Source organism: Panthera pardus, unplaced genomic scaffold (assembly GCF_024362965.1).
Source record: "Panthera pardus isolate Hobbes unplaced genomic scaffold, ASM2436296v1 HiC_scaffold_5, whole genome shotgun sequence".
NCBI classification, from domain to species: Eukaryota; Metazoa; Chordata; class Mammalia; order Carnivora; family Felidae; genus Panthera; species Panthera pardus.
In genome coordinates this window covers 19249233-19277042 of record NW_026526980.1, presented here as the reverse complement: position 1 = coordinate 19277042, position 27810 = coordinate 19249233, and the positions used below count along the sequence as shown (strand labels likewise).

The following is a 27810-nucleotide window of genomic DNA, read 5'->3' as shown; positions in this document are numbered from 1 at the left end:
CAGGGATTAGTCGCTGCTTTCGTCGCCGCCGATTCGTCAAGGACCCCAGGCCAGAGCAGCTGGGTAGTCGTGGTGAAGCCCACTCTCCGGGGAATGCGGCCAATCTCCAGGCTCCCTGGGCCGCAACTCTGGAGCCTTAAAGGGCGCCGGCCGAGGCGAAGCCGCTTTCCTCGGCCCCGTGGGTCTCCCGGCGGCACCCGTGGCGAAAGTGCGAATGTAGACGCTGTGCCCGCTGGGCCTCGCGCAGGTGGCGGTGGTGTTTGGTGCGCGCGCCGGGGAGGTGGTGGTGGGGGGGCGCCGCCGCCGCCACCGCTGCGGGGCCGGGTCTCGCGCTGCCGCCGCCGCCGCCGCCGCCGCCTCGCGCCGCTGAGGTGCCGCGCGGGGTGGGGGGAGGGGGAGCCGCTCGCCACGAGCGGGTGAGTGAGGCCTCGCCGCGCGTGCGCGGAGATGGGGGGGCAGAACGCGCCGGGGCGGGAGGAGAGGGCAGCGGCGCGCGTTCCCCCCCCACCACCCCCCCCCCGCCCGGATTCGGGGCCGAAGCCGGGTCTCGAGCTCGGTCTCGCGGTGTTTCCAACGCCCCGAAGAGGTGCCACCTCTTGGCCAGAGGATCGGGGCGCGGGGACGCAAGCGGGTGTGTGGGAGCGAGAGCCGGGCTTGGCCCGGGCCGCTGGCCGGTGAGGAGGCGGGAGGGGGCGGGGCCTGCCAGGGGGCGGGGGAGGGGTCTTGCTCTGAGGCCAAGTGGGGCGCGCGCTAAGCAGAGCGGGAAGGTAAGGGGGCGCGAGATGGGCCTGGGGGCCTGAGGGGAGAGTTGGGAGGTGGAGAGAGAATGGGGTGTTGTGAGAGAGGGTACTTGGGGGAAAATCTGGGGGAGCCACGGGTCATGGTGAGGTGTGGAAACTGGGGTGATGAGCGGACCTGAAGTCTGGGCTGGTCGGTGAGGGGCAGCAAGGGGGTCAGGCCTAAGCCCTGAACCCCCTTTGCCTATTCCTCTTTCCTGACAGTGTAAATGAGCAAAGATGGATCAGGAAGGTGGGGGAGATGGGCAGAAAGCCCCGAGCTTCCAGTGGCGGAACTACAAGCTCATCGTGGATCCTGCCTTGGACCCTGCCTTGCGCAGGCCTTCTCAAAAGGTGTACCGCTATGATGGAGTCCACTTCAGTGTCAACGTGAGTGCCCCAGGCCTTGTCATCTAGGGAACTCCAGGCCCCATTCTCCTCTGTTACCTCTGTTCAGCATCCTGAACTCCCATACCCATAGACTGCCTTTCTTAAAAGTGTGCAACCAGAACTCAGCTCTTTTGCATGTGAGTCTCCAAATGGGCTTCCTAGAACTCAACAGTTTCACCTTGAGCTGTCTTTCTGTTCCTGCTTTCATTCCTAGGACTCAAAATACATACCAGTCGAAGACCTCCAAGACCCCCGATGCCACGTCAGGTCCAAAAACAGAGACTTTTCCCTCCCAGTCCCTAAGTTTAAGGTATGTATCTGCTAGACCCTGGTGTGGTGGCCCTCGGGAGGTGTGGAGGATCCATCCTGGCAGTTTTTGTCTCAACATAACCTGATAAAAGTGGTTTTCCTATGAAAGGATCACAACCAAGTCTTAAAAGCTCGGAGGCTGTGAGACTGAGTTGTTCTGGAGAGGAGTTGTGTTTATCTTGTAGAAAGGTATAGGTTAGGTGTCTCAAGCAGGAGTGCTGACTTCTTGAAGGATGAAGTAAAGGCACATTTCTTTGCTGTACCTATCACTGTGTAGTCCATGTCACAGCATGACAATGCCCTGGTGGGATATGCCAGTTTCTCAACGATTAAGGGTATCAACAAGGCCAGGAACACCATCCTTGGAGTTCTCTGCTCTTCACTCCTCGTTTGGTGCCTTGATCCATCTTGTTTCCTCAAAGTATTCCTCTTTCCCTGTGTAGGCAGGATACTCATCAGGCCTTGGACTGGCTCTCGAAAACTGATGGGTCTTGGTTTTCTTCACTAATTCTTTATTCTTGTTTATTAAGTAAATATTTGTAAGGTTGCCACTCCATTTTTTTCACTTTGTGTATTCTCCCTGGACAGTCTCTTTCACATACACGATTTGGATTGTTACTGAGACATGGTGATTTCTAAATTTCTGGTTCCAGCCAAGATCAGTCTCTTGAACTCCAGACTTTTATGCCTGGTAGAGGGACAGCTCCACCTGGAGGCCCCACAGACATCTCAAACTCAAGAGGTTGAAAAGAAGTTCTCTTTACTCCTTGATCCTGCTTTCCTTTCCATTTCCCTTTTACTGATGAATGGTAATACCATGTACTTAGCTGCACAAACTAGGAACCTGGGAGTCATCCTACGATTGTCCTCTTTTTTATTACATAATCTATCACCAAGTCTTGCTGATTCTTTTCTAAACACATTTCCTTTTTATTTTAATTCTTTTGTTTCCATTGCTGATTTTCTAACACAATTTCTGTATTCATTTTATGGGGTTTCTTGCCTCCATTCTCTTTTCCCATCTCATGCTCCACCACAGATGGCTCCTGCCATTTGTATTTTTTATTTGGCTTTTACATTTTTTTTGTTGTCAAGTCCATGTTTTTGTGCATTGGCACATATGATTATAGATTTGGCTAAGCCTCATCTCCTGCCTTGATGCTGTATATCTGTGTTCTACTCTAGTATACGTTTTGCAGTTTCTAGAAAATGCCAAGTTATTTTATAGTTTCATGTCTTAAGTCCTTGTCACCTCTTGAACTCTTGTTACCCAAAAAGTCAAATAGGAGTGACACCATCTTTGTGAATTCTTCCTTGCCTCCACTCGGAACAACACTTTTCTTCTCTGGGTTCCTAAACACCCTGTCTACACTTTTGCGGACATTTGTGTCACAACAGTGACTACGTATATATGTCTTGTCTGCTTTCCTGAACAGGAATCTTTTTTTTTTTTCATCTTTGTATTTCTGTTGCCCAGTCCATGGTAAAAGCTGAACTACTAAATTATTTTCTACAATTAATTTCTTTGACGTATACTTATTTCTCAGTTGTACGTTTCTTTTCCTGATTTCTTGTATTATTCTGTGATGAGAAGAACTCAGAGCAGAGAGAGGTCAGACTGACGTATCTATCACCTGTTGGAGCCCCTCTTCCCCATTCCTTTGCCTGTGTTTCTCAGTCGTCTCTGAACCAAGTTCCCAAAAGGCAAAGGAACAGTAGTCAGTATTGAGACCCCAGATTCAAGACTCCTGTCTTCTCCACAGCTGGATGAGTTCTATATCGGACAGATCCCTCTGAAGGAAGTGACTTTCGCGAGGCTGAATGACAATGTGCGGGAGACCTTCTTAAAGGATATGTGCCGAAAGTATGGTGAGGTGGAAGAGGTGGAGATCCTTCTTCACCCCCGTACTCGCAAGCACCTGGGCCTGGCCCGCGTGCTCTTCACTAGCACTCGGGGAGCCAAGGAAACAGTCAAAAACCTCCACCTTACCTCCGTCATGGGCAACATCATCCACGCCCAGCTCGACATCAAAGGTGAGGGCTCTCTTGCCTACTGCCTAAGGTTGGGTTCCAGCAGAGACTTTATATGCAAATGCCTGTTGGGGCCAGGTGAATGATCAGGTTCATGATTCCTCATCTGCAATTCTTGGAGCCAGATGTGTTTGTGAAATCAGAATTTTACAGAGGGATTGTGGTTTTTATGTGTTTCGTGTGGGGGGGGGGGGGGGTCCTTGGCAAGGTTGGGTAGCATCTTACAGTCTAGCACGTAACATGTTTGTAAGAAAACAAATGAAGGGTTATACTAGGTAGCATCAATAAAACCTAGTAAATAGCCTCAGTTCAGATCAAGTTTTGAGACCAAATTCAAAAAAATGTTTGGTTTTAAGTTTTGGGGGGTTTTGAAATTTTGGATCGAGAATAGGGACCTGTACAGATAAGTGAAGCAGTCTGGGTTTCTGTGTTGAGAAACAGTAGGGAGGAGTCGGGGACTGTAGAGTCCGCTGTCATCTGAAGGAGACGGCTATTAGTTGGTATTAGCCAGTTTGCACTTGGGAATGAAAACTGTTGCCAAATAATGTTTTTATATTAAGCCAGGAATCTAGGTTTTTGTGTGAAATCTCATTGTTTTTAAGTGCTGAAAATCCCTTCCCCCCCCCCCCCCCCCCCCGCTAAATTTTTAAGTGATTGTGTAGGGCAAATAAAACACAACTGTGGACTGGATTTAGCCCTCAGGCTGCCATTTTGCAACCTTTAGTTTGTAGGATGAAGAGCATGGTGGGATCTAGCATCAGACGACCTGGGTTTGAATTCCAGTCTGCCACTGACCAACTTTGTGACTTTGTGCAGGTCAATTTTCTTTGAGCCTATAAAATAGGGGTACTGATGCCTTTCTCTCCTGGTGATTATCCAACTTAGATTACTAATTTATGAGTGAAGATGTTTGATTATAGATTGTAAAGTGCCGTTCAGTATGTTGTTGTATCATTAGGTAGAGATGAGGTAGGAGGTCCCAAAGGTAGAGACAAGGTAGAAGACCTGAAATCCCTGAACCCAGGACTCCAAGAAATTATAGGAAACTTGAGGCCTGAGAAAGAAATGGGAAAGCCAAAGAAGGAAGGAGTTGTTTCTTCCATCTGACTCTTGATGGCTCCCATTTTCCTCCCTCCAGGACAACAACGAATGAAATACTATGAACTGATAGTCAATGGCTCCTACACCCCTCAGACGGTGCCCACTGGGGGCAAGGCGCTGAGCGAGAAGTTCCAGGGCTCTGGTGCAGCCACTGAGACGGTAAGAAGCTTGTTGCCACAGCCCTAGCCACGTGGGCACAGTGCTTGGGTGCCAGGAACAGTATTTGGGAGGTTCTGGACTTCCATTAAGGATGGCAAGAGCCAAGAAAAGATGGAGAGATGCTTTCAAAAGACAGGGAACTGAGGTTCTTGGTTTGGGGAAGGGCAAGTTGTTATATGGTACTTGATGTCTTCTTTTCTCCGTGCTCTACTTTTGCCCTCTAGACTGAATCCCGCCGCCGCTCCTCCTCTGACACGGCTGCTTACCCGGCGGGCTCTGCTGGGGTGGGCACTCCTGGCAATGGCACCCCCTGCTCCCAGGACACAAGCTTCTCCAGCAGCCGACAAGACACCCCATCTTCCTTTGGCCAATTCACCCCTCAGTCCTCCCAAGGAACCCCTTACACATCTCGGGGCAGCACCCCCTACTCTCAGGACTCTGCCTACTCCAGCAGGTGCAGAGTAAACACCCTCTGGGACCCCCAGATTCTGGGAGTTGACACTAGAAAGAAGAAACCTGGAGTCTCCCTAAAAGGGAGTTGGGAGTAATTTGTACTGGTTTCTCTTATGGATTCAGCCAATGGAATCCCTGTCCACAGGGAACCCCCTGTCTAGCTAGAAACCCGACAGATCTTCCTTTGGGGGCAGTGTCAAGGGCGCCTGGGTACTGAGAACCAGGACACTAGGGTTTGGTCCTACAGAACTGAACCTAGCTAACTCCTGCACTCTTTCTCCAGCACCACTTCAACCTCCTTCAAGCCTCGGCGGTCAGAGAACAGCTACCAAGATTCTTTTTCCCGCCGCCATTTCTCTGCATCTTCAGCCCCCACGACCACCTCTACAGCTGCCTCCGCCACTACTGCAGCTACTGCCTCGTCCTCCTCCTCATCTTCCTCCTCCTCTTCGTTGTCCTCGTCCTCTTCATCCTCCTCTTCGTCCTCATCCTCTCATTTTCGTGGTACTGACTCAAACTACCCAGCGTACTATGAAAGCTGGAATCGCTACCAACGCCATGCTTCCTACCCTCCCCGCCGCGCAACTCGGGAGGAGCCCCCTGGGGCATCTTTTGCTGAAAATGCAGCTGAGCGCTTCCCACCTTCCTACACCTCCTACTTGCCCCCTGAGCCCAGCCGGCCTGCTGACCAGGACTACCGGCCTCCTGCCTCAGAAGCTCCACCCCCGGAGCCTCCAGAACCTGGTGGAGGCGGGGGTGGGGGAGGGCCCAGCCCTGAGAGAGAAGAAGCTCGGACCTCCCCCCGCCCAGCCTCACCTGCCCGCTCCGGCTCCCCAGCCCCAGAGACCACCAATGAGAGTGTGCCCTTCGCTCAGCATAGCAGCTTGGATTCCCGCATTGAGATGTTGCTGAAGGAGCAGCGCTCCAAGTTTTCGTTCCTGGCCTCTGACACAGAGGAAGAGGAAGAGAACAGCACCACAGGCCCTGGGTCTAGAGACATAGGGAGTGAGGTGCCTTCTGGGTCAGGTCATGGGCCCTGCACGCCCCCTCCAGCCCCAGCTAATTTTGAGGATGTGGCACCTACAGGGAGTGGGGAACCAGGGGTTACCCGGGAGTCTCCCAAGGCCAACGGACAGAACCAGGTGAGTTTGGGGTTAGCCAGCAGAGATGACTGGGATCTGGGAGGCAGGGTTGGGTCTGGTGGGGTGGGGGAGGGAATTCGATAAGAGAACAGGGATTTGAGGAAAAGCCCATGGAAAGGCAGAAGTTTCATGTGACCCTCCTCTGCACTCCTACAGGCTTCTCCGTGCTCTTCGGGAGAGGATATGGAGATCTCTGATGATGACAGGGGCGGTTCACCCCCTCCGGCCCCAACACCCCCCCAGCAGCCTCCACCCCCTCCTCCACCACCCCCTCCTCCTCCTCCCTACCTGGCTTCCCTACCCCTTGGTTATCCTCCCCACCAGCCTGCCTACCTCCTCCCACCACGCCCTGATGGGCCACCACCCCCTGAGTACCCCCCACCTCCTCCGCCACCCCCCCACATTTATGACTTTGTGAATTCCCTAGAGCTCATGGATCGACTTGGGGCTCAGTGGGGAGGGATGCCCATGTCCTTCCAGATGCAGACCCAGATGTTAACTCGGCTCCATCAGCTGCGGCAGGGCAAGGGATTGACTGCTGCCTCAGCTGGCCCCCCTGGTGGGGCCTTTGGGGAGGCCTTCCTCCCATTCCCACCCCCCCAAGAGGCAGCCTACGGCTTACCCTACGCTCTGTACACACAAGGGCAAGAAGGCCGAGGGGCATATTCCCGGGAGGCATACCACCTGCCTTTGCCCATGGCAGCTGAGCCCCTGCCCTCCTCCTCGGTCTCTGGAGAAGAGGCCCGGCTACCTCCCAGGGAGGAAGCAGAGCTGGCAGAGGGCAAGGCCCTACCGTCAGCAGGCACCGTGGGGCGTGTGCTGGCCACCCTAGTCCAAGAGATGAAGAGCATCATGCAGCGAGACCTCAACCGCAAGATGGTGGAGAATGTGGCCTTTGGAGCCTTTGACCAGTGGTGGGAGAGCAAGGAAGAGAAGGCCAAGGTGAGGGCCAGTGCTTGGGACTAGGGAAAACCTGGGGCTCCATTGGAGGAAGTAGACTTCTGGCTTTTCCAGGCTACACAGCTCAAAGTAAAAAATAGAGACGATCAAGGCAAGTGGAGAGAGAGACTGTGTAGCCACTTGATGGGGCACAGTGGTTGAGCAGGAGAACTGGGGCAAATGGAACAGTAGGAAAGCATAAGTTTGAGGGGCCTCTGGGTGGTTCAGTCGGTTAAGTGTTCACCTCTTGATTTTGGCTCAGGTCATGAGCTCAGGGTTGTGAGATGGAGCCCCGCATTGGGCTCTACACTGGGCGTGGAGTCTGCTTAAGATATTCTCTTTCTCTCTCTCTCTCGCTCGCTTGCTTGCAGAAAAACAAAACAAAACAAACATAAGCTTTAGAGTCAGAGGAGCTTTGTTCTAGCTCTACTGTTTGCATGCTTCTGGCAGACGAGGCCCTTAAGTCTCTCTGGGCTTCAGTCTTCAATGTGTCCATCTGTAGACTAGGAATAATAAAGGGGGATGGACTCAATGAGCAGACTTTGAAGAAATGTCTGTACGGGGGCTGGTGCAAGGGGGGTGTGGCATAGATCTGTGTCAAATAGAGGAGTGAGTAGATGCATTTCTGTATTCCTGGGACCTGGGAGTAGTTCTCAGGCAGGAGGCAGGAGGGAACGCCTGGGTTCTGGGGCTCAGTCCCCCTACTGCCCGCAGCCATTCCAGAATGCAGCCAAACAGCAAGCCAAGGAGGAGGATAAAGAGAAGACAAAACTCAAAGAGCCAGGCCTGCTGTCCCTCGTAGACTGGGCCAAGAGTGGGGGTACCACGGGCATCGAGGCCTTCGCTTTTGGGTCAGGGCTGCGAGGGGCCCTGCGGCTGCCTTCTTTCAAGGTACCCAGAACTGGTCTTGCCTAGTAGGGAGGAGACAGCAGGGTGGGAGTTCCCTTCCTTGGGGTAGGGGTGGTTGGGAACCATAAGAGTTTGAGTTCTAAACAGCCTCTGTCTCTTCCGGCACCCCAGGTAAAGCGAAAAGAGCCTTCGGAAATTTCAGAGGCCAGTGAGGAAAAGAGGCCCCGGCCCTCCACTCCAGCTGAGGAGGATGAAGATGGTGAGTGGGAAGTCAGATGGAAGGAGAAAAGGGAAAGGGTGCTAGCTTCTGATAGGAAAGTAATAAGCAGAGGTAAAGGGTGAAGATGTCGGAGAGCAAGTAGCCAAGTAGAGGTTTTGGTGCAAGGTTAAATGAAAGCAGTTCTGAGATGTGTAAGAAGCTTAAGATGGGGTCATTCCTGGGTTCTAGTTGTGGTTCTTACTCTGGCGTGCTGATTGAAGTTTTCTGTATTTTCAGTTTTCCCCTGTAAAATGGAAATACTTTCAACATTTAGAGTCGTAGGATTTCAGGGTTTAACAGGTCATCTGCCCAAGTTCCCCATCTAAAGCTCTTCTGCAACCTCCCTCCCAGTTTCCCTAAGTCTGAGCTATTGGTTGACAGCTTACGTGGCTAGGAAACTTCCTTATTGAGTCCGATTTGCTTCCCTGGAGACCCATTTACCTTAGTACTGTTTTCTTGGTCAGGCATAACAAGTCCTCTCCCTCTTCCACCCAACCCAGAAAAGGATGAAAGGTAAAAGGGGTGCAGTATGTTTAAACTCTATAAAATGTTACAGGTAGCTCTGGGGTTTTGGGTTTTTCTCTGTTGAGCTTCAGCTTCTTGTCTGTAAAATGAGGTCTGTCTTGTCGGACTGTCAGGAAGATCAGCAGTGGTGTGTGCAAAAGCTCCTTTGGGCCAGGGGAATGGGGACTGTTAACTGCTGATGGTAAATTGCTCTAACGGCCACTCACATGCACCTAGACCCTGAGCGAGAGAAGGAGGCTGGAGAGCCGGGACGTCCGGGAACCAAGCCCCCAAAACGAGATGAAGAGCGAAGCAAGACCCAGGGCAAGCACCGCAAATCCTTTGCTCTGGACAGTGAGGGGGAGGAAGCATCCCAGGAGTCCTCCTCAGAGAAGGTGAGGGGCGCCCGGTTCTTGCCAAAAGCCTACTTGCTGAGTTCCTGTCACCACAGCCACCTTCTCTCTGGGCTGGAGCCCAGGTAGCTGTGCCTCCGGAAGGACAGTTGTTCTTCTCCTGTTAGTCCCTGTTTGTCCTTTTCTTTAAGGATGAGGAGGATGATGAGGAAGATGAAGACGATGAAGAACGTGAGGAAGCTATGGATACTACAAAGAAGGAGACAGAGGCATCAGATGGTACGTACAGACAGAATACAGTAGAATTCTGGCTCAGGGAGGAAGGAATTCAGCTGCCTGTCTATCGCTTCCCTGAGTCCACAGAAATTTCATGCTAGATTTATTGGCCACCTTTGCCTTTCCCAAAAGCAGCTGTCCTTTAGCCCTATCCTTTGGAACGCTTGGCCCATTGTAAACAGTAAGTCCAATACCCAGAACACTCCCTTCTGCTTACCTCCTATACTGAAACTTTGCTCCTTTCTGAAGACAGCCTAGCAGAATGTACTTAATTTGCCCAACCCCTCAAGATAAGTGGTCCATGTTCTCCTGCCAGTCCTTGATAACTACCAGACCATGCCTTTCTGCCTTTGAGCACTGCTCTTCCTTTAAGGTCCAGCCACCGAGCCATGCTTCCCCTTCCTCCCCTCTCCCCTTAGCTGCCATCACCAGACACTGCTCTGCTCTTCAGTTGAACACCTCCTCCCTCCACATCCATTGAGTCTTGGATATACGGTTTAGTCTTTCTTCTCATTCATTTGTTCAGAAATCGCTGTTGAGCCTCTACTGTGTACCAGGCGCTGTTCTGGGTATTGGGGACACATCTTTCATGCAACTTGTGATCAGTTGGAGGGGAGGAGGAGACTTGACGAGTGAACAGATAATAGCACCTCAGAGATACATACGTTGCAGAAGGGAAACTAGGTTACTGGGGTAGAGAGTAACGGGTGGGGGAGCTGGGGAAAGATGGGCTGTTCTAGATCTCTTGGAGAAGGAGTGCCTCTGAGAGGTGCCATTTCAGCAGAGGCCAGATGGGAGAATGATGATCTGAGAGCCTATCTTTTCAGGAAAGAAGAGGGCAGGGTCACCTTCTCTAAGGGGGCAGACTGTTGTACATCCATTTTGTCACTGCTTTCTGTCAGTTTCACCACCTCAGTGTTTCTTGGATTTGTTGCCTTTATTGTTCCTGCTGTTCTGTCTTTTCTCAGTTAGAGTCTTCTGCAGCAGTTTTGATTGATTACCTCGTCTTTGTTTCCATCCTTCTTCCTCCATTCCAATCCATTTTCCAGTCTACCAATGGCATTTTCTTTTCTTCAGCGAACACCTGACCCTGTGACTTCCTCCATAAAGTCGATTCCTAGCGCCCTATTTTCTATAAGATGACTCCTCCTCTTGATACGTTAGGCCATTTAGAACCTAGCTCCCATTTATGTGTTCAGCTCTATCTTGCCATTCTCCAGACCCATCCTTGGCCACCAGCACTGTCTATTCTAATTTATCCAGTTGTGTTCCTCAGACACTTCAAATTTCTTAACTTCTTACAGAATTCTTCCAGTGTGTTGCCCTTTCCCAGAGGCATAAAACATATATTTTTAAAGCTTCTGTTATCCTACAGTCCTTTTTATGAGTCTGTCGTCTAGGCAGCATTTATAAGACCCACTTTGGGAAAAGCTTAAAGCAGACCGCTTACTGGTCTCCAGGTGTCTCACCTTCCCTCACCTTTGACATCCCTGTTCAGCCCTCGTGTCTGCTTAGTGTACTTTTTTTTTTTAATGTTTATTCATTTTTCAAAGAGAGACTGAATGCGAGTGGGGGAGGGGCAGAGAGAGAGAGGGAGACACAGAATCTAAAGCAGGCTCCAGGCTCTGAGTTGTCAGCACAGAGACCCAACGCAGGGCTCAAACTCATGAACTGTAAGATCATGACCTGAGCCGAAGTCGGACACTTAACCGACTGAGCCACCCGGGCGTCCCTGCTTAGTGTATTTCTACTTGTCCTTCTTGACTTCAGCATCTCCCTCCCAGGGATCCCTTCCCTGACCGGATCTTCCAGGTAGAATCCAGGACTTCCCTTTGCCATGGTCCCCTAGCCTTTCATGTTGAGGTTTATCTCACCGTGAACAAATAGTGTGTTTATTCAACTCCTTGAGGGTTGGACTTCCCAGGACCTAGCACAGTGCCTAACCTGTCCATGGTAGGGAGTCAGTGAATGAACCCATGGCTTGACCAAGGGAGGGGTGTTCCCACCTCGCCTGATTGCCCCTTCTGGATTTCCAGGCGAGGACGGGGAAAGCGATTCGTCCTCCAAATGTTCTCTGTATGCCGACTCAGATGGTGAAAATGATAGCACGTCAGACTCCGAGAGCAGCAGCTCATCCAGCTCGTCATCGTCGTCATCTTCCTCCTCCTCATCCTCCTCATCCTCCTCATCATCTGAGTCCTCCTCTGAAGAAGAAGAGGAAGAGGAGCAGCCAGCAACCATACCCTCAACGTCCCCTCCCCCCAGAGATGTCCCTGCGCCCCTGCCAGCGCCTGTGGAAGAGCCCGAGCCAGAGCGGGTTGCAGGCTCCCCAGTCACGCCTCTCCCTGAACAGGAGAAGTCTCCGGCAAGACCTGTAGGTAGGTGATGCTGAGCTGTTCATTTGGTCTCTGTTTATGTGTTTATCTGTCTTTGTGAGAACAGTGACAGGGTTAGCAGTTTTTAATTATGTACAAGTATGTGACTTTGAAAACGAAAGTCACCATCTCCTGTCAGTCCTTCCTTGGAGCCATTTATGGCCACATTCAAACTGCTGTCATGAGCGGTTTACGGAGCCAGGGCAGGGTGTTTGGCTAACAAGGAAAACAGAATGGTCTCCAAGTTAATTAAGGAAAATCCCAATTTAACAAATTCCTCCTATTTTTCTTGAGTCTGTGCCTTAAATGTGTAGTGGATACTTGCAGGTGATGAAATGGACAAATAGGTGGAAAGCAACTAGTAACAGCATTGGCTTGGAACTTAATTTTATCTTTTCTTTTGTGGATTTGTACATTCAGTTATTTTATAGCACATACACATAATTTGTCCTTCTGAGTGAACTGTTCATTCAGGCAGTAGGTATTTATTTACTGAGTACAGTTGACCCTTGAACAATGCAGGGGTTAAGGGCACCAACCCCCCTGCACAGTCGAAAATCTACCTATAACTTTTAACTCCCCTCAAACTTAGCTGTTAGTAGCATACAATTAACTGGAAGTCTTACTGATCGCGTAAGTAGTAGGTTATCACATATTTTGCATATTATATGTACTATGTGCTGTATTTTTACAAGAAATAAGCAAGGTAGAGAAAAAAAACGTCATTGAAATCTTAAGGAAGAGAAAATGCATTTATGATACCTTACTGTATTTATCAAAAGAAGTGTGTATGTAAGTGGCCCCGTACAGTTCAAACCCATGTTGTTGAAGAGTCATCTGTACTTTACAGTAGGTGCAAGGGATACAGTGGTAGGCACAATAAGTCCTGTTCTCACTATCCTGAAGCTTATGGTCTATAGGGAGAGACAGTTTAGTTGAGTAATAAATACCTAAGAAAATCTGTGGTTACAAACTGATAAACACCACACTAGAAGACTCTGAGAACCTGACTACATCTGTGGAGACATCTTTGCTGTCTTCTGTGCTGAAGCATCATTGAGCTGAAATCAAGGTAAAGCAGGCAGCCGGCATTAATGACTAGCATGTGCAAAGGCCCTGAAGGCAGAGCAAACAGCATGTTGGAAGACATAAAAGAAACCTTCTGGATGGTGGAGAGTGAGGAGAAGCTGGGGTGACTTCTGGAGAGGTGAGCAAGGGCTGGGTCGTACAAAATGGGTAGATCATACTAGGAATTTGTCTTTATCTTGAGGGCAGTGGAATCCCATCAGAGCAGTGACATGATCATGTTTGTGTTCTGAAAAGAAGCAGTGCCTAGAAAATTTGGAGAGGGGCCAGAGTTTGTGGAGGAAGAATAAGAGGCTATTGCAGTTAGTAAGTAAGGGAACCAATGGTGGTAACTTGGAGTAGGGTGTTCTTAGCATGGAATTTATAAGTCAGTTTTCAAGATAGGCTTCGTAAATGCATGTGGCCTTACAGACATCTCTCAGATATTACTGAGAATCTGGTCTGAGATGGACAGTGACCACATGAAGACCTCCCAGCACTGGTGCACTCTGTTCTGGTGCAGACCTCACGAGTCAAAGCTCTCATTAATCCTAAAACACCTCTCCCAGCCTCTCCTGAGTCTGTCGGTAGCAGAAGAGTCTGTCGGTGGTCAGAGGGCATCAATCTCAGTAGGGTGGGATGTGGTCAGTTTTGCATTTTGCCAGAAAGATCATTCTGGCAGGAAAGGGAGAGATTCGGAGAGGTGAGGAAGGAGGTAGGGTGACCCGTGTAAGAGTTTGAAGGGATGTGGGTAAGTGAAGGGCGTGAACCAAAGCAAAGGTGGTTATGAGTGAGGTGTAGGGAGTAGAAGTGGGGATGAGGATTTGAGAAATTTAGGAGATAGAACCACTTGGTCGAACTACTTTTTGGGCAGGGGAAGTCAAGGAGGAGAACCAGAATTAGGAAGAAAGCTGATGTGATACTTTAGGGTTGACTTTGACATGCCTCTGGGACCTCCAGGTAAGAAACATCCAACAGGCAGTTGGATCAGTAGATCTGGGGCACCTGGGTGGCTCAGTCAGTTGAGCGTCCGACTTCAGCTCAGGTCATGATCTCATGGTTTGTGGATTTGAGCCCCATGCTGGGCTCTGTGCCGACAGCTCAGAGCCTGGAGCCTGCTTCGGATTCTGTGTCTCCCTCTCTCTCTGCCCCTTCCCTGCTCATGCTCTTTCTCTCTTCTCTCAAAACTAAAAAATCAGAAAAAAAAACATAAAGAATTAAAAAAAAAAGTAGATCTGAAGCTGTGTAAAGAACCAGTGGGCTGGAAATGTAAATACTTGGGAACAGGGCAAGTGTGGGTGTGAACATGCTCGTTGTATACCCTAGAATGATGTGATAAACCCTAGAACAAGAGAAGGGCTCGTGCCTTACCATTGTGTAAGAGACAGGTGGGCAAAGGGGAGCCAGAGGAGGCCAAATAGGAGCTATCAGCAAGATAGGAAGGAAACCAGGACGCTCAGTTTTCAAAGGGAAGGAGTGGTGTGTACCAACAGGCTGAAAGAAAGGTTGTAAGATAGGAAAAGCTTCTGCTGGATTTGGCAGTTAGGGGGTCACTAGTGACCTTATCAATTTCAATAGAGCAGATCAGACTGAAGCCAAGTTATGGGGTGTTCAGGAGTAAAGGCAGGTGACAGAGTTAACCAGCCTTTTGGAAGGGTAGACTACTCTTGTGAAAAGAGAGAGAGTTGATAGGCTGTAATGAGTAATACTAACATTTCTTGAGTGCTTCCTGTGTGCCAGGCTATAGGCCTAGGACATTGCAGATTTGTCTTCTTATTTAGTCCTCATTCCATCCCTGTTACTCCCACTTTACAGATGAGGAATCTGAAGCTTAGTGAGATGCTCCAAGTCACCCAGCTGGGATTGGAGAGACAGCAAGAGAATACAGGGTTGATGGAGGCTTAGTTTTCCAAAATAAGTGAGACTGAAGCATGTAGATATAGGGCAGAGAGGAGGAGGCAGATAGATAGGCCAGGAGAGAGAGAGCAGTATCTGGGGGTAGAGGGGTGGACTCTAGGTCTGATGCACATCCATAATTGGGGAGGCAGGGAGATGTGGGATTTCATGCTTGAGGGCCTTCTGTGCATCAGACCTAGAGGGCATTTTCTGAGCTCCACGGAATGGCTGGAGGAGGAGCCTTGGGGAAGGAAGTAGAGAAGGGAATAAGGTTGAAAAGGGACCCGGGCTTGGTTCAGATGCCCCGCTGAGACTGGGGCTCAGGGGTGAAAGAGGAGGGAGCACAAGTGGTTGGGCAGAGTCAGGGTTGGAGGTCTCCAAACAGGGTGGCTGTGGCAGCTGAAGGATGTGGAAAGTGCCATGAAAGGAGAAGACAGAGTGAGGGCACAAGAAGGAAGGCAGCTCATTTAGGAGGACAGGCTAGAGGGAGCTAGAAGGTGGGGAATTGAATAGGTGTGGTGCCATGTGGTGAACTGAAGAGACCTGGGGAAGTGTGATCAGAGGGCAGGGCGTCAGAGTGTAGGGGTCTGAGGTGGCACCATTCCAGGGATAACAAGGTCAGGTACAGGACTGGTGGAGGCTGGCTGAGGATGAATGAAGGCAGGCACTGGAGAGGGGAGAATGGGGTGAATGGGTGAGATATCAGAGTTTCTTAGGTGGGGTGCCTGGGAGGCTGAGTCAGTTAGGCATCTGAGTCTTGATTTTGGTTCAGGCCATGATCTCACAGTTTGTGGGCTCGAGCCCTGTGTCAGGTTCTGTGCTGGCAGTGTGGAGCCTGCTTAGGATTCGCTCACTCTCCCTGCACCTCCCCTGCTCTCACGCTCTCAAAAAAAGAAAAAAAAAAGCCCCTTAGGTAGATGGCAGAAATGGGAGAGGAGAGGAAGGTTGAGGCAGGTCTCTTGGCTTTTACCGAATGATAGGGATATTTGAGTTCCCAGGATGCACCTTGATAGAGGATATGTGGCCTGATGGCAAGAGAGGGCTTGTTTAGTGGAACCCAAAGATGGGACCTGGACACCCTTTAGGATTTGCCTCTCCCCCTCCCCCTCTGCCGCCTCCGCCTCCTCTTTTTCTTCTTTTTTAAAAAAATGTTTGTTTATTTTTGAGAGAGAGAGGACAAGTGTGGGAGGAACAGAGAGAGAGAGAGAAGGAGACACAGAATCTGAACCAGGCTCCAGGCTCTGAGCTGTCAGCACAGAGCCCGACGCGGGGCTCGAACCCATGAACCGTGAAATCATTACCCGAGCTGAAGTCAGATACTTAACTGAGACACTGAGGCACCCCGATTTGCCTTTATTCTATCTTCTGGTGTGGTTCATTCCTTTCTCCTGCAAATGGGCTTCCCCTGCTTCTTTATTCCAGCTGATGTCCATGCTGCAGAGAAACCCATTCCTATCTGAGATCCTTATTCTCAGGGAAGTTTCTGGTTGGGCTGCTTTGGGTCAGGTAGTCATCAGTTAATGATGGATGGGCGCAGGGAGTGGGGCAGGTCATGTAGCAGAAACATTGGCTTCTGGGAGTTGTAGACCAGAAAGGTACCCCAAAAGTTGTCTCCCTAAATGAAAGGTATGGCCAGGTTTCTTTCAGGATAGGAAGCAAAAGAAAAATCTATGTGAAGAAGCTGAGCCAGGAGGGGAATTTTTTCCCTCAAGAGCCAGACTTCCAGAGGGCACAGTGAGCTAGGTTGGAATGATGGGTCAGAGGCAGGGCTGCCCCAAAACAGAGAGGAGAAGAGGCAAGAAGACTGGAGGACCTGGGACGAACACCCAGGACCACCCTGTGGCTCACTGCTGGCTGAGACACCAGATGCTGTCCAGAGTCTCAAGAGATAGCAGGCTGAGGACGTTGCTGAGGGTGCCTGGTTGGGGAACGTCTGTTAAGGCAGTGGACACATGTTGATCACTGCCTGCTTGGGTCAGGCCTGGAGCTGACTGCCCTTTAGTTCTGGGAGTGTTAGAGCAAGACATGAAACCACAGAGCCTCACTACAGGATGTCCAGAGCAGCATGGGGAGGTGGATAAGAGCACAGAATTCAACCCAGGCTGTCTGGGGTGAGCTGTGTGACCTTGGGCCAGTTATTAACCTCTCGCTGCCTCAGTTTCCTTATCTGTAAACTGGGTTTTATTAATAGTACCCATTTCACGGGCTAAAATTCATTGTCAGGAATGAAATGAGTAGTCAACACATGTTGACTTATGTTGGTACTTATATTGGTACTTGGCACAAAATATTAGCTAATAATCTGCTGCCAGACTAAAAAGACTGGCACTTAGGAAGCACTGGCCTTCTGGTTCTGAGAGGAAGTCACTACCAGTGTCTGAAGAAGCTGGGGAAGCTTTCACAAAGATGGCGTTGAGCTGGGGCTGAAAGTTGCATGTGAGCTTTCCCAACGTGCAAGAGAAGAGAGGCATTCCAAACAAAGGGAGCCGCGTAAATGAAGGGCCAGGGGTCTGAAAGGCCATGCCTGTTCTGGTGGCTGAAACCTAGGAAGAGAGAGGGTCAGTCTGCAAGACAGGGTCTGCCTCAGGGAAATGTGTCTGGCTTGAGCTGTATTCAGACCCTCTGTTGGGACGCCCAACAGAGGGAAGCTGTGTCTCTGGGGGACTGGGGAGAGAGCACCGCCTGCCCAAGACAATGTGTCCCCTCCCCAGGCCACACACCCCCCTCCCCCCATCCTTAGGATCTCAGCTTCACTCTCACCTTCTTTAGGGGAGTCTTGACCCCTGTGCACTTTGGCAAATCTCTAGTACTGTTTGGCGTGTGGTGGGGAGGAAACAAATTTTATGCAGTGTTTTAATACAAAGATTTGGCTTTTTACATGTATCTTTCTCACCTCACTAAACAGAGAAAGAACATTGTTTGTAGTTGAAATAACGGATACTTTAATTCAGAGCCTGGTTAATTGCATCCTCATTATACACTGCCTGGCAGAACTCGTCTTGGCCCGTGTGCCTAGTCCTTGGACGTAGTTCAGTCAGTCACCACCAGTCTTGGTAAACAGGCTACAGTCTAAGTATTTGTTTCCCTGGAGCTCCTATCCCGACTCTTCACAGTTTGGGCTGTGCCTTTGTTTCCCGTCATTGTCCCCATTGGATTATAAGCTCTGTGAGGGTTTTGAAAGTGTCTGCTTGACGTGTTTTTCCCACGCCTGCCAGAGTTGGTGCTCAGTGGCTGTTTGTCGAATCTCCTCCTGCCGCGGGAGCCCACAGTGCTGAGGACATTGCAGCCGGGAGGCAGCAGTGTGTTTGCGGAGTGAGCCCAAGTGTCTCCTGGCAGTGGGGGCGAGCGTGCAGCCTGTCAAAAGGCAGCCTGGACATGGCCTCCTCAGCGAGGCCGCCGGTGCCCTGCCCACGAGGAACCTCTTGTCTGATGACGTTGGCCCAAGTTGCTGACCCTCTCCTTTTCCCTGTGTTCTTCCTTCCCCAGGTTCCACCGAGGAACCACCTCCCAGTGTGCCCCAGCCTCCCCCTGAGCCGCCAGCGGGTCCCCCAGCCCCCGCCCACCGCCCTGACGAGCGCCCCTCCTCTCCTATCCCTCTCCTGCCCCCACCCAAGAAACGCCGGAAAACCGTCTCCTTCTCTGCTGTGGAGGAGGTGCCGGCGCCAGAGCCTCCCCCAGCTGCCCCACCACAGATCAAGTCTCCTGGACCCGTCTCCCGCAAAGTTCCCCGGGCCGTGGAGCGGACCATTCGAAACCTGCCCCTGGACCACGCATCCCTGGTCAAGAGTTGGCCCGAGGAGGTGTCCCGAGGAGGTCGGAGCAGGGCTGGAGGCCGAGGCCGCTCTACTGAGGAGGAAGAAGCTGAGCCAGGGACAGAAGTGGACCTGGCAGTGCTAGCCGACCTGGCCCTGACCCCAGCCCGTCGTGGGCCAGCCGCCCTGCCTCCTGGCGATGACTCGGAGGCCACAGAGACATCAGATGAGGCGGACCGCCCGGGCCCCCTCCTCAGCCACATCCTCCTGGAGCACAACTACGCCTTGGCCGTCAAGCCGCCACCCTCCACACCGGCCCCTCGGCCCGTGGAGCCAGTTCCTGCCCCTGCAGCCCTCTTCAGCTCCCCAGCAGATGAGGTCCTAGAGGCCCCTGAGGTGGTGGTGGCTGAGGCAGAGGAGCCAAAGCAGCAGCAGCAGCAGCAGCAGCAGCAAGAGGAAGGCGAGGAGGAGGAGGAGGAGGAAGAGGAGTCAGAGTCATCCGAGAGCAGCAGCAGCAGCAGCAGTGACGGGGAGGGTGCCGTTCGGCGTCGCAGCCTCCGCTCTCATGCTCGGCGCAGGCGGCCTCCCCCGCCCCCCCCACCCCCTCCACCCCCCTCCTTCGAGCCCCGCAGTGAGTTTGAGCAGATGACCATCCTGTATGACATTTGGAACTCAGGCCTGGACTTGGAGGACATGGGCTACCTGCGGCTCACATACGAGCGGCTACTGCAGCAGACAAGCGGGGCTGACTGGCTTAACGACACCCACTGGGTCCATCACACCAATATCCTGGGCCCTAAGGCCGGCCTGCTCTGGACAGGAAGGCAGGCCCCAGGGGTGGGGGCAGGCTTCCCTGGGGTTGCACGGCTGGGTAACGTCCCCCTCAGATTGCAGCTAGCACCTTTATCTCCCTCCCTATCCTGTTCTGTCTGCCGCATTCAGCTTGGGTATTTCTCCTCTAGCTTCCGGGCCACCCTTTTCTCTCTGTCTCCTGCCCCTTCTCTGGCTCCCCAAGTTTTTCTGGCAGAAAATGTGGGATCTGAGACTTCCTTCTCTCTCTTTTTCTGTCCTCACTAAATATGCTCAGGACCTCCAGCTAAGTTCAGTCACCCTTTCCTTGGGCTGGGACTGGGGAGACAGAGGGGAGGGGCCCCAGGGGTCTGGCCAGTCAGGAACCCATTTTCTTCCTTAACACCCTGCACTCACCAACCTGAGCACTCCAAAACGCAAGCGGCGGCCCCAGGATGGGCCCCGTGAGCACCAGACAGGCTCAGCCCGAAGTGAAGGCTATTACCCCATCAGCAAGAAGGAAAAAGACAGGTACCTGGATGTGTGTCCTGTTTCTGCCCGGCAGCTAGAAGGAGCGGACACTCAGGTAAGGCTCTGCCCTCGTATCTGGCCCACTGGGATCTCTTCCCATGGTTTCTCCTGTCGCTTACCTCACCTCTGTCCTATTTCTCCCAGGGGACTAACCGTGTGCTTTCGGAGCGCCGGTCTGAGCAGCGGCGGCTGCTGAGTGCCATTGGCACCTCTGCCATCATGGACAGTGATCTGCTAAAGCTAAACCAGCTCAAGGTGAAGAGCAGGGACTTGGGGGAAGAGAGGCTTGGTGGGAGGGCAGCATCATGAAGTCCCCTAGGGGTGGGCATGGAGGGAGGTGAGTGGCCAAAGAACCCTCCTGCCCTAGAGGTCTGCAGGAAAGGCAAGGAGTTAGGTTGAGGGAGGCACCCAGCAGCACGGTCTGCCTTCTGCCCTCTAGTTCCGGAAGAAGAAGCTCCGATTCGGCCGGAGCCGGATCCATGAGTGGGGACTGTTTGCCATGGAACCCATCGCAGCTGACGAGATGGTCATCGAATACGTGGGTCAGAACATCCGCCAGGTGAGGCCCCGAATCCAGCCCCCAGTCAGAGGGGATGCTGGCATGAATGCCATCCATTCTCTGCATAAAGCCCCACATAACCTCCCAGCTCCAGGACATAGTCGGTGAAGCCTGCCTCTTTCTGTTTTTCCTTCCTTCAACAGTTAGTAATGGATACTAGTAAACTAGATGGTGATGATCCAGCAAGAAACAAGACCAGTATTCTCTCTCCCTTTAAGCACCTCGCACAGTTTAGTGGAGGAAGACAGGCATTGCACAAACAACTGCAGGAAAGGATGGCCTTCGGTTGATCAGAAAGGGGCTCAGGGAGGCAGCAGCGATGGGCGCACGGTGATGTTTAAGGCAGGAGCTGAAGGATGATGAGAAGATACCAGACTCAGATGAGGGGAAGGATGCTCCCAGTTGCCCAGCAGCACATGAAAAGGCAGGGTAGTCTAAGGAGGGCAAGGAGGTCACCGTGACATAACCCTAGAGAGGCAGGCGGAGCCAGTCTCCGCGGAGCTTGGGAGCCATGTTGGTGAGCTGGGGCCAGGGGTAAGGGGAGGGAAGCTGCCGTGAAGCACCAGGCACTGGCTGCGGTGGGACAAAGGGGACAGCTAGAGACGAAGACCAGTGGGGCGCTGTTGCGGAGATCCCAGTAGGCCCTGGTGGCCTCAAGTAGTGGCAACTGGGTAACAGAGGAGCCTGTGGGTCCAAGGTAGCTGGCGGGACCGGCGACAAGTTAGCTCTGGAGAGTCAGGGCAAGGGCGAGGTGAGGCCACCTCTCAGTGCTGCTCTGAGCAGCTAGGGTAGGTCGCCTGCCAGTGAGGTGGGGAGTGAGGAGGAGCGGCTCTGTGGTTGAGATGAGTTCCAATTGGCACATGTGGAGTTGCAGGGCCCCGGGGACATCTAGAGGATGACGCCCAGCAGCTCCACGGAGGTGGATTTTGGCTAGAGATGGAAGTTTGGGAGGAGTCCCCACCACTTTTCTGGCAGTTGAAGCCCTGGAAGAGAGTGAGATCACCCAAGAAGAGAATACAGGGGGCCTTATTGTGCATTTCCTGGGAAGTAGTTACTCCTCCTTGCACAGAATGTGGGCACTAATGGTGACAGGTGGCAGCCAATGGGTGCTTGTTTTGGAGAGAGAGGGTCCTGGGAGAAGAGATGAACAGGAGTCAGTCCATGAAATGGCCACTGTCATCTTGGGAAGTGGCCCAGCCCCACCATACACTGGGGGCTCCACTAGGGGCCAGGCAGAGGCTCCAGGAGGAGCCAGTGGCCACTGCTCCTGCCCAGTGACCACCACAGTGGCGGCCAAAGGTGTCAGGGTTGGAGAGGCCCTATGAGAGAGGGCTCCTGGAAGCAGTGAGAGTATCATCGCCTTAGGTTGACAGCCAGAGAAGAGCTACATAGGTCCAGGACAGGTTGATGTGGCCCCCAGGGTGGTAGGTGGGTGACTGTCCCAATCCCCTTCATGGGGGCTGGTGGGGTCAGGCCTGGTCTGGCAGGGAGCTGAGGGACAGCACCCTGACTGTGGCGGCACCCCATCCTACCAGATGGTGGCCGACATGCGGGAGAAGCGCTACGTGCAGGAAGGCATCGGCAGCAGCTACCTGTTCCGGGTGGACCACGACACCATCATCGATGCTACCAAGTGCGGCAACCTGGCGAGGTTCATCAACCACTGCTGCACGGTGCGCGGGGGGCCAGGCCAGGGTGGGATGGGCATGGGGGTGGAGGGCGGCCACGGCTCACACTGCCCTCCCCTTCTGTAGCCCAACTGCTATGCCAAGGTGATCACCATCGAGTCCCAGAAGAAGATTGTGATTTACTCCAAGCAGCCCATTGGTGTGGATGAGGAGATCACCTATGACTACAAGTTCCCGTTGGAGGACAACAAGATCCCGTGTCTGTGTGGCACCGAGAGCTGCCGTGGCTCCCTCAACTGAGGTGGGGCAGGACTGGTGCCCACGCCCCTATTTATTCCCCTTGGTGCCCTGAGCTCCCAGCCCCCCAGCCTTAGTGGGCTCAGCAGGGCCCACATGCCCCCATCTCCAGATACGGGGTTGGGAGGCCCTGAGCCCAGCAAGGGAGCCTCAGTCCCTTGAGGCAACTTCTGCCTCCCCTGTCGCCCCTGCCCACCCACCCCCTAACTTTTTTTTCTTTGCGGAGAAGAAGCTGTAAATGTTTTGTAGCTGCCAGCAGCTGTTTCCTGTGGAAACCTGGGGTGCCGGCCTGTACAGATCCTGTTCTTGGGGGGCTGCATAGCCCCCTTGCTTTGTGTTAATGGGGACTTCCCCTTTGTGCCCTGCGTGCACCCCTCCCCAGTTTAGGGGGTCTCTAGGGGCAGTGGCCATGTTCTCCCCCTGGGGGGGGCTCTGTGCCCCCAGTCCTAGGGACTCCGTGCCTGGAACCCTGCCTCATCTTCTGTTCCTGCCAGACCCTGTGGGTCACCCTCCCACCCTGGTGTCTGGAAGCTCCTGCTCTGCCAGGCCAGGATGGTGGGGGGGGCGGGCCCTTCCTGTTGGGCTGGATTGTACATATGTTAATAGCGCAAACCCAACGCCACATTTTTATAATTGTGATTAAACTTTATTGTACAAAAGTGCTTGGTGAATATCTTTGGGGAAAAGCAGGGTGGGGGGCTGGGGGTTGAGGACAAAGGATGGAGCAAGTGAAGAGAGGGGGAAGTGGATGACCTGAAGTGTGGGGTGGGTAGACCTACAGACTCAACCACCATTGTTCTGGGTCACCTAATAGGCAGGAATAGTCATCCAGAAATCCCCCACCAAGGTCAGCCAGAGCTGGGCCAAGGTCAGGCCTCTCTTCCCTTCCCAGAACCACAGTTACTGCTGGGCTTCTGGCATCCTGGGAAATCCAGCAAAAGGGAAGGACTGACATCATGCAGTGGCAATGAGGTCACCCCACCTGCTCCATCCTCAGTAGCCACCCAGCTGGTCTGGCTTCCCCAGCCCCTTCCCCAAGTTCTTTGCTGGAACCAGATGGCAGTGGAGTACAGAGTGGCCACCAGGGGGCGCCCTATGGCAAGAGTGCGGGGGACAGAGGGGTGGAGGCTGGGCTGGTGTCTGTTCCTGGAATGGGCCAGGAGGGAGGAGCAAGCGGAAGGGGACGGTGTGTTGGTCGGCTGGCCCAGGCGCCGAGAGAAGAGGGTCCCTCCTCCGGTGGCCAGTTTGGGCACCCTGGGACTGTGGCTGCAGGTAGGCAGAGGTGATGCCGGGGCCCACGGGCCCCTTTCCCTAGTTACAGTCTTCCCCATCTCCCTCTCCCTTCCTTCCCAGCCCCTTAACTCCTACCCTCCATTTTTGTCCCAGAACCTCCCCCTCCAGCTCAAACCCTGAGCCCTTCCCAAATGCCAGGCCCTCCCCCTTCTTATCTCACTAACTGCAGTCAGAGGGTGGGTTAGCCTGGCCGCTGCAGCCTCCAAGAGCAGCTCCGGCCCCTGGATCGCTGATCCAGTCCACTGGGCCAGAGGCCCTGTCTAGGAGTAACAGGTGAGCTGCTGGCACCGGGGTAGGTGATGGCAGGCAACTCCGGTTCTCCTCCCCAGCCAGGCATGGCAGACTCTGCGGAGACCCGGAAGCTGGTGTACCTGGTCACAGGTGGCTGCGGCTTCCTAGGGGAGCATGTGGTGCGGATGCTACTGCAGCGGGAACCCCGGCTCTATGAGCTGCGGGTCTTTGACCTGCACCTGGGTCCCTGGCTGGAGGAGCTGAAGACAGGTGATCGTGGAGCAGAGGGAACGGGGGTGGTGGGTGGACTCCCTTTGCCGTGGTGGAAAAGATGATGCCTGTTTATGTCTTCCGGTGCACATGGATGGGATGAATGAGTCACGCTGGGAACATGTGGCTCCCGAGGGTGTAGGCTGAACCCAGCAGCTGGCCGGTGGCCCCAGCTCTGACACTGCCTCTGCCTGCTCCTATCCCTACCAGGGCCCGTGCAGGTGACCGCCATCCAGGGGGATGTGACCCAGGCCCATGAGGTGGCAGCGGCTGTAGCTGGAGCCCACGTGGTCATCCACACAGCTGGGCTGGTGGATGTGTTTGGGAGGGCCAGTCCTGAGACCATCTATGAGGTCAACGTCCAGGGTGAGGTGGCTGTTTGTTCCCCACCCCCTCTTTGACCTTGACTTCTGTGATCCTCCTGTGGAAACCTGTCCTCTGGGTACTCCTGCCCCTGTAATAGCAGGTCAGCAGCCCTCACTGACCTGCTGTGGGACCTGGGGAAGGAAGCCACGGGCCCTCACCCAAATTGGGGATGGGGGTGGGTAGGAAAGATGCAGAGAGGGAGGAAGTTTTAGCTCGGGTACACCCTCTCCCCACCACCTCTCCCAGGCACAAAAAACGTGATTGAGGCTTGTGTGCAGACTGGAACACGGTTCCTGGTCTACACGAGCAGCATGGAAGTTGTGGGGCCCAATATCAAAGGCCACCCCTTCTACAGGTAAGCTGAGGTTCCCCTCGATACTGTAAGAGCCCCATCTCCCCTCAGCATTAAGACCTTTCCCTCTCCCCAGGGCACCTGGGTGGCTCAGTCGGCTGAGGGTCCCACTCTTGATCTGGGCTTAGGTCGTGATTTCACGAACCCTGAGGTCGAGCCCCACATCGGGCTCCGCGCTGGCGGCATGGAGCCTGCTTGGGATTCTCTTTCTCTCTGCCCCTCCCTGATCTCTCTCTCTCTCTCTCTCTCAAAATAAGTAAAACATTAAAAAAAAAAGAATTTTCCCTCTCCCCCAACTAGGGGCAATGAAGACACCCCATATGAAGCAATACACAGACACCCTTACCCTTGCAGCAAGGCCCAAGCTGAACGGCTGGTCCTGGAAGCCAATGGAAGGAAGGTGAGACAGGAGAAGAGACACAAAGTGGGGGTGTGGAGGGCTCCTGGTCAGAGGCAGAGCCAGGGCCAGCAGGACTTTTTTGTATCCAATCTCCAGGTTGAGGAGGCCAGTTCAGGCCTCTGGGTCCTAGGTCTTAGCCGTGCCTGCCTTTTGCCCCCAGGTCCATGGGGGACTGTCCTTGGTGACATGTGCCCTGCGTCCCACTGGCATCTACGGCGAAGGCCACCAGATCATGAGGGACTTCTACCACCAGGGCCTTCGTCTGGGGGGTCGGCTCTTCCGGGCCATCCCAGCCTCTGTGGAGCACAGCCGGGTCTATGTGGGTAAGGCCCAGCCTACACAGCAGGCAGGCTAAGAACAGGGCAGGACCCATGTGGTCCCGGGTGGGCGGTGTGTGCCCTGGCTAGAAAAGGGTGAGCCATATGTGGACCAGAGTAGACAGAGACGCAGGCTTTGTCTGCGCCGGCCGCAGAGGAAACTGCAGTTGTGTGAGTTGGGAAGGCTAACGTAGAAAACATGCCACAGGCTGAGGACAGGACTGCAATTACGGGAGCGGCCCCTCCCCAGGAGAGGACAGGGGCAGCATCTACACAGGGCCAGCAGAAGAAGTAGCATCCATGCAGGCCGGCCCGGGAGGGCAAGTGGCTACAGGGCAGAGGAGAAAGCACCCTTCACCCGCGCTGTGGTTATGTGGGCGTGCCTACGTGAGCCCACGGAGGGGGTGTGGCTTGGACACGGGCCTGCCCAGGGGAGAGCAGCGTCTGCGTCGTCTCCAGGGCACTCAGGGGCACATTCGCCTCCCCTCCTCCACTGGCAGGCAATGTGGCCTGGATGCACGTGCTGGTAGCCCAAGAGCTGGAGCAGCGAGCTGCGCTGATGGGCGGCCAGGTGTACTTCTGCTATGACGAATCACCCTATAAGAGCTACGAGGACTTCAACATGGAGTTCCTGGGCCCCTGTGGGCTGCGGCTGGTGGACACCCGCCTGCTGGTGCCCTACTGGCTGCTGATGCTCCTGGCTACTCTCAATGCCCTGCTGCAGTGGCTGCTGCGGCCACTGCTGCTCTACGCCCCCCTGCTCAACCCCTACACGCTGGCCGTGGCCAACACCACCTTCACCGTGAGCACCGACAAAGCCCAGCGCCATTTCGGCTACAAGCCCCTATTCTCGTGGGAGGACAGCCGGACCCGCACCATCCGCTGGGTACAGGCCGTGGAGGGTTCAGCCCCTTAGCAGTGGAGCTGGGGCCCTGGAGCCCAGCATGGCACATCCATCCAGGTCCAGAGCCCTCAAACCCTGGGTGGGGAGGGAAGGCTGCATTCTAGAGCTGGAAGAGGGGTCTGGTGCCACACTGGTTATCCTACAGCTCTCCACAGTTTTAATCCCATGAGCCTTCAGTCCATGTCCTGATGCGTCTAAGTTCTAGGGCAGGGTTTTGGGGCAGGCATGTCTTCACTCTCAACCCAGGCCTGATGGCTGGTTGGCGGATGTCTGATTCCCCTGATGTTCTCAACCGCCCATCCCATTTCTGGCTTTTCGAGCAGGAAGTGAGTAGGAGTTCCATGGGCTTCATGCTGGCTTTCTTGTGTCCAGGTGTGACCCTCAGGCCTGGATTCAGAGTGAAGATACTTTCTGGCTCCTGTCACCACCTTTGGCCCTCCCTCAGGGATCACAGTCCCATTATTTTCAAACACTGATCACCTTTGGACAGCTCTTTCCAATGAAGCCTACGCAAATCTGTGTATTTTCCCTTCTTCCCACCCCTCCACCCAAATTAGTTCCTGCAGTAACGTTCGATCTCTGCCTGAGGATGCCCTGGTAATGCTGTACCTGGCCAAGCCCTAGATTAAAGTTCCTTATCCAAGCCTGTGCCCATCTGCCTGTCCAGGTCTCCCTCCCGCCTCCCACCATGTCTCCCCCTTCCCCACGGCGCCCGTCCCGTGTGGGGACAGAAGGAAGTGAGCACACAGCACGCCCGCTGTTGGATTGGTTGCTATTTCTCCCGTCCCACGGGGCCCGACCCGGCCCGGGGTGGGGGTGGGGGTGGGGGGGCTCTGGGGACAGGACATGCAGGGCAGGGGGCGGGGCAGAATTTTCCTGTGTTTTATCCATTTGCAACTTGGTCACCAATAGAGAGAAATGGGACTCTGAGGGCTAACAGGAGAGGGTGGCCTGGCTCTGGGCCCCCAGCCAGGCCCCAGGAGTCCTGTCCCCTCTGGGGAGGAAAGGGAAAGAGCTCTAGAAACCAACGGAGAAACAGGAGGGGCAAGGGCTCATGTCAGCAAACACGGCTACATCACGTGACACGCCAGCGACACGGAAACACACGCCAACGCACACGGCTGCACAGCGGGAAGGGGGCGGTGGGGGGAAGAAGGGAGCCGGGCGCCACCCATCTTGTCCTCTGCGGGGCAGGCTGGGGGGACAGGGTGAATGCATAGAACACATCATGTACACACGCTCAA

General features: G+C 53.7%; 2 protein-coding genes across 12 annotated transcripts; both read left to right on the top strand.

Annotated features, from left to right (window-relative positions):
• Positions 1 to 94: 94 nt before the first annotated feature.
• SETD1A (SET domain containing 1A, histone lysine methyltransferase) lies at positions 95 to 23095 on the top strand. Of its 5 annotated transcripts, none has more exons than XM_053894507.1 (19): positions 95 to 208; positions 1002 to 1166; positions 1381 to 1476; positions 3239 to 3509; positions 4645 to 4766; positions 4991 to 5220; positions 5503 to 6361; positions 6518 to 7303; positions 8015 to 8191; positions 8321 to 8408; positions 9150 to 9307; positions 9457 to 9544; positions 11578 to 11919; positions 18364 to 19413; positions 19832 to 20004; positions 20094 to 20204; positions 20389 to 20508; positions 22044 to 22181; positions 22263 to 23095. In XM_053894507.1, the coding sequence occupies exons 2-19, from the start codon at positions 1017 to 1019 to the stop codon at positions 22434 to 22436; spliced, it is 5133 nt and encodes a 1710-aa protein (XP_053750482.1). In that variant the 5' UTR covers positions 95 to 208; positions 1002 to 1016; the 3' UTR covers positions 22437 to 23095. The 5 variants fall into 5 exon arrangements, with proteins under 5 accessions (XP_053750482.1, XP_053750481.1, XP_053750484.1 ...); XM_053894506.1 differs by having other exon boundaries at positions 134 to 247; XM_053894509.1 differs by lacking the exon at positions 95 to 208 and adding an exon at positions 300 to 416 and having other exon boundaries at positions 11632 to 11919.
• Positions 23096 to 23583: 488 nt separating this feature from the next.
• On the top strand, positions 23584 to 27209 carry HSD3B7 (hydroxy-delta-5-steroid dehydrogenase, 3 beta- and steroid delta-isomerase 7). 7 transcript variants are annotated; one of them, XM_053894512.1, is made up of 8 exons: positions 23586 to 23705; positions 24060 to 24227; positions 24438 to 24593; positions 24840 to 24948; positions 25246 to 25345; positions 25506 to 25668; positions 26163 to 26464; positions 26939 to 27209. In XM_053894512.1, the coding sequence occupies exons 2-8, from the start codon at positions 24062 to 24064 to the stop codon at positions 26942 to 26944; spliced, it is 1002 nt and encodes a 333-aa protein (XP_053750487.1). In that variant the 5' UTR covers positions 23586 to 23705; positions 24060 to 24061; the 3' UTR covers positions 26945 to 27209. The 7 variants fall into 7 exon arrangements, with proteins under 7 accessions (XP_053750489.1, XP_053750487.1, XP_053750486.1 ...); XM_053894511.1 differs by having other exon boundaries at positions 23587 to 23705; positions 26163 to 26548; XM_053894510.1 differs by having other exon boundaries at positions 23587 to 23705; positions 26163 to 26623.
• Positions 27210 to 27810: the final 601 nt, after the last annotated feature.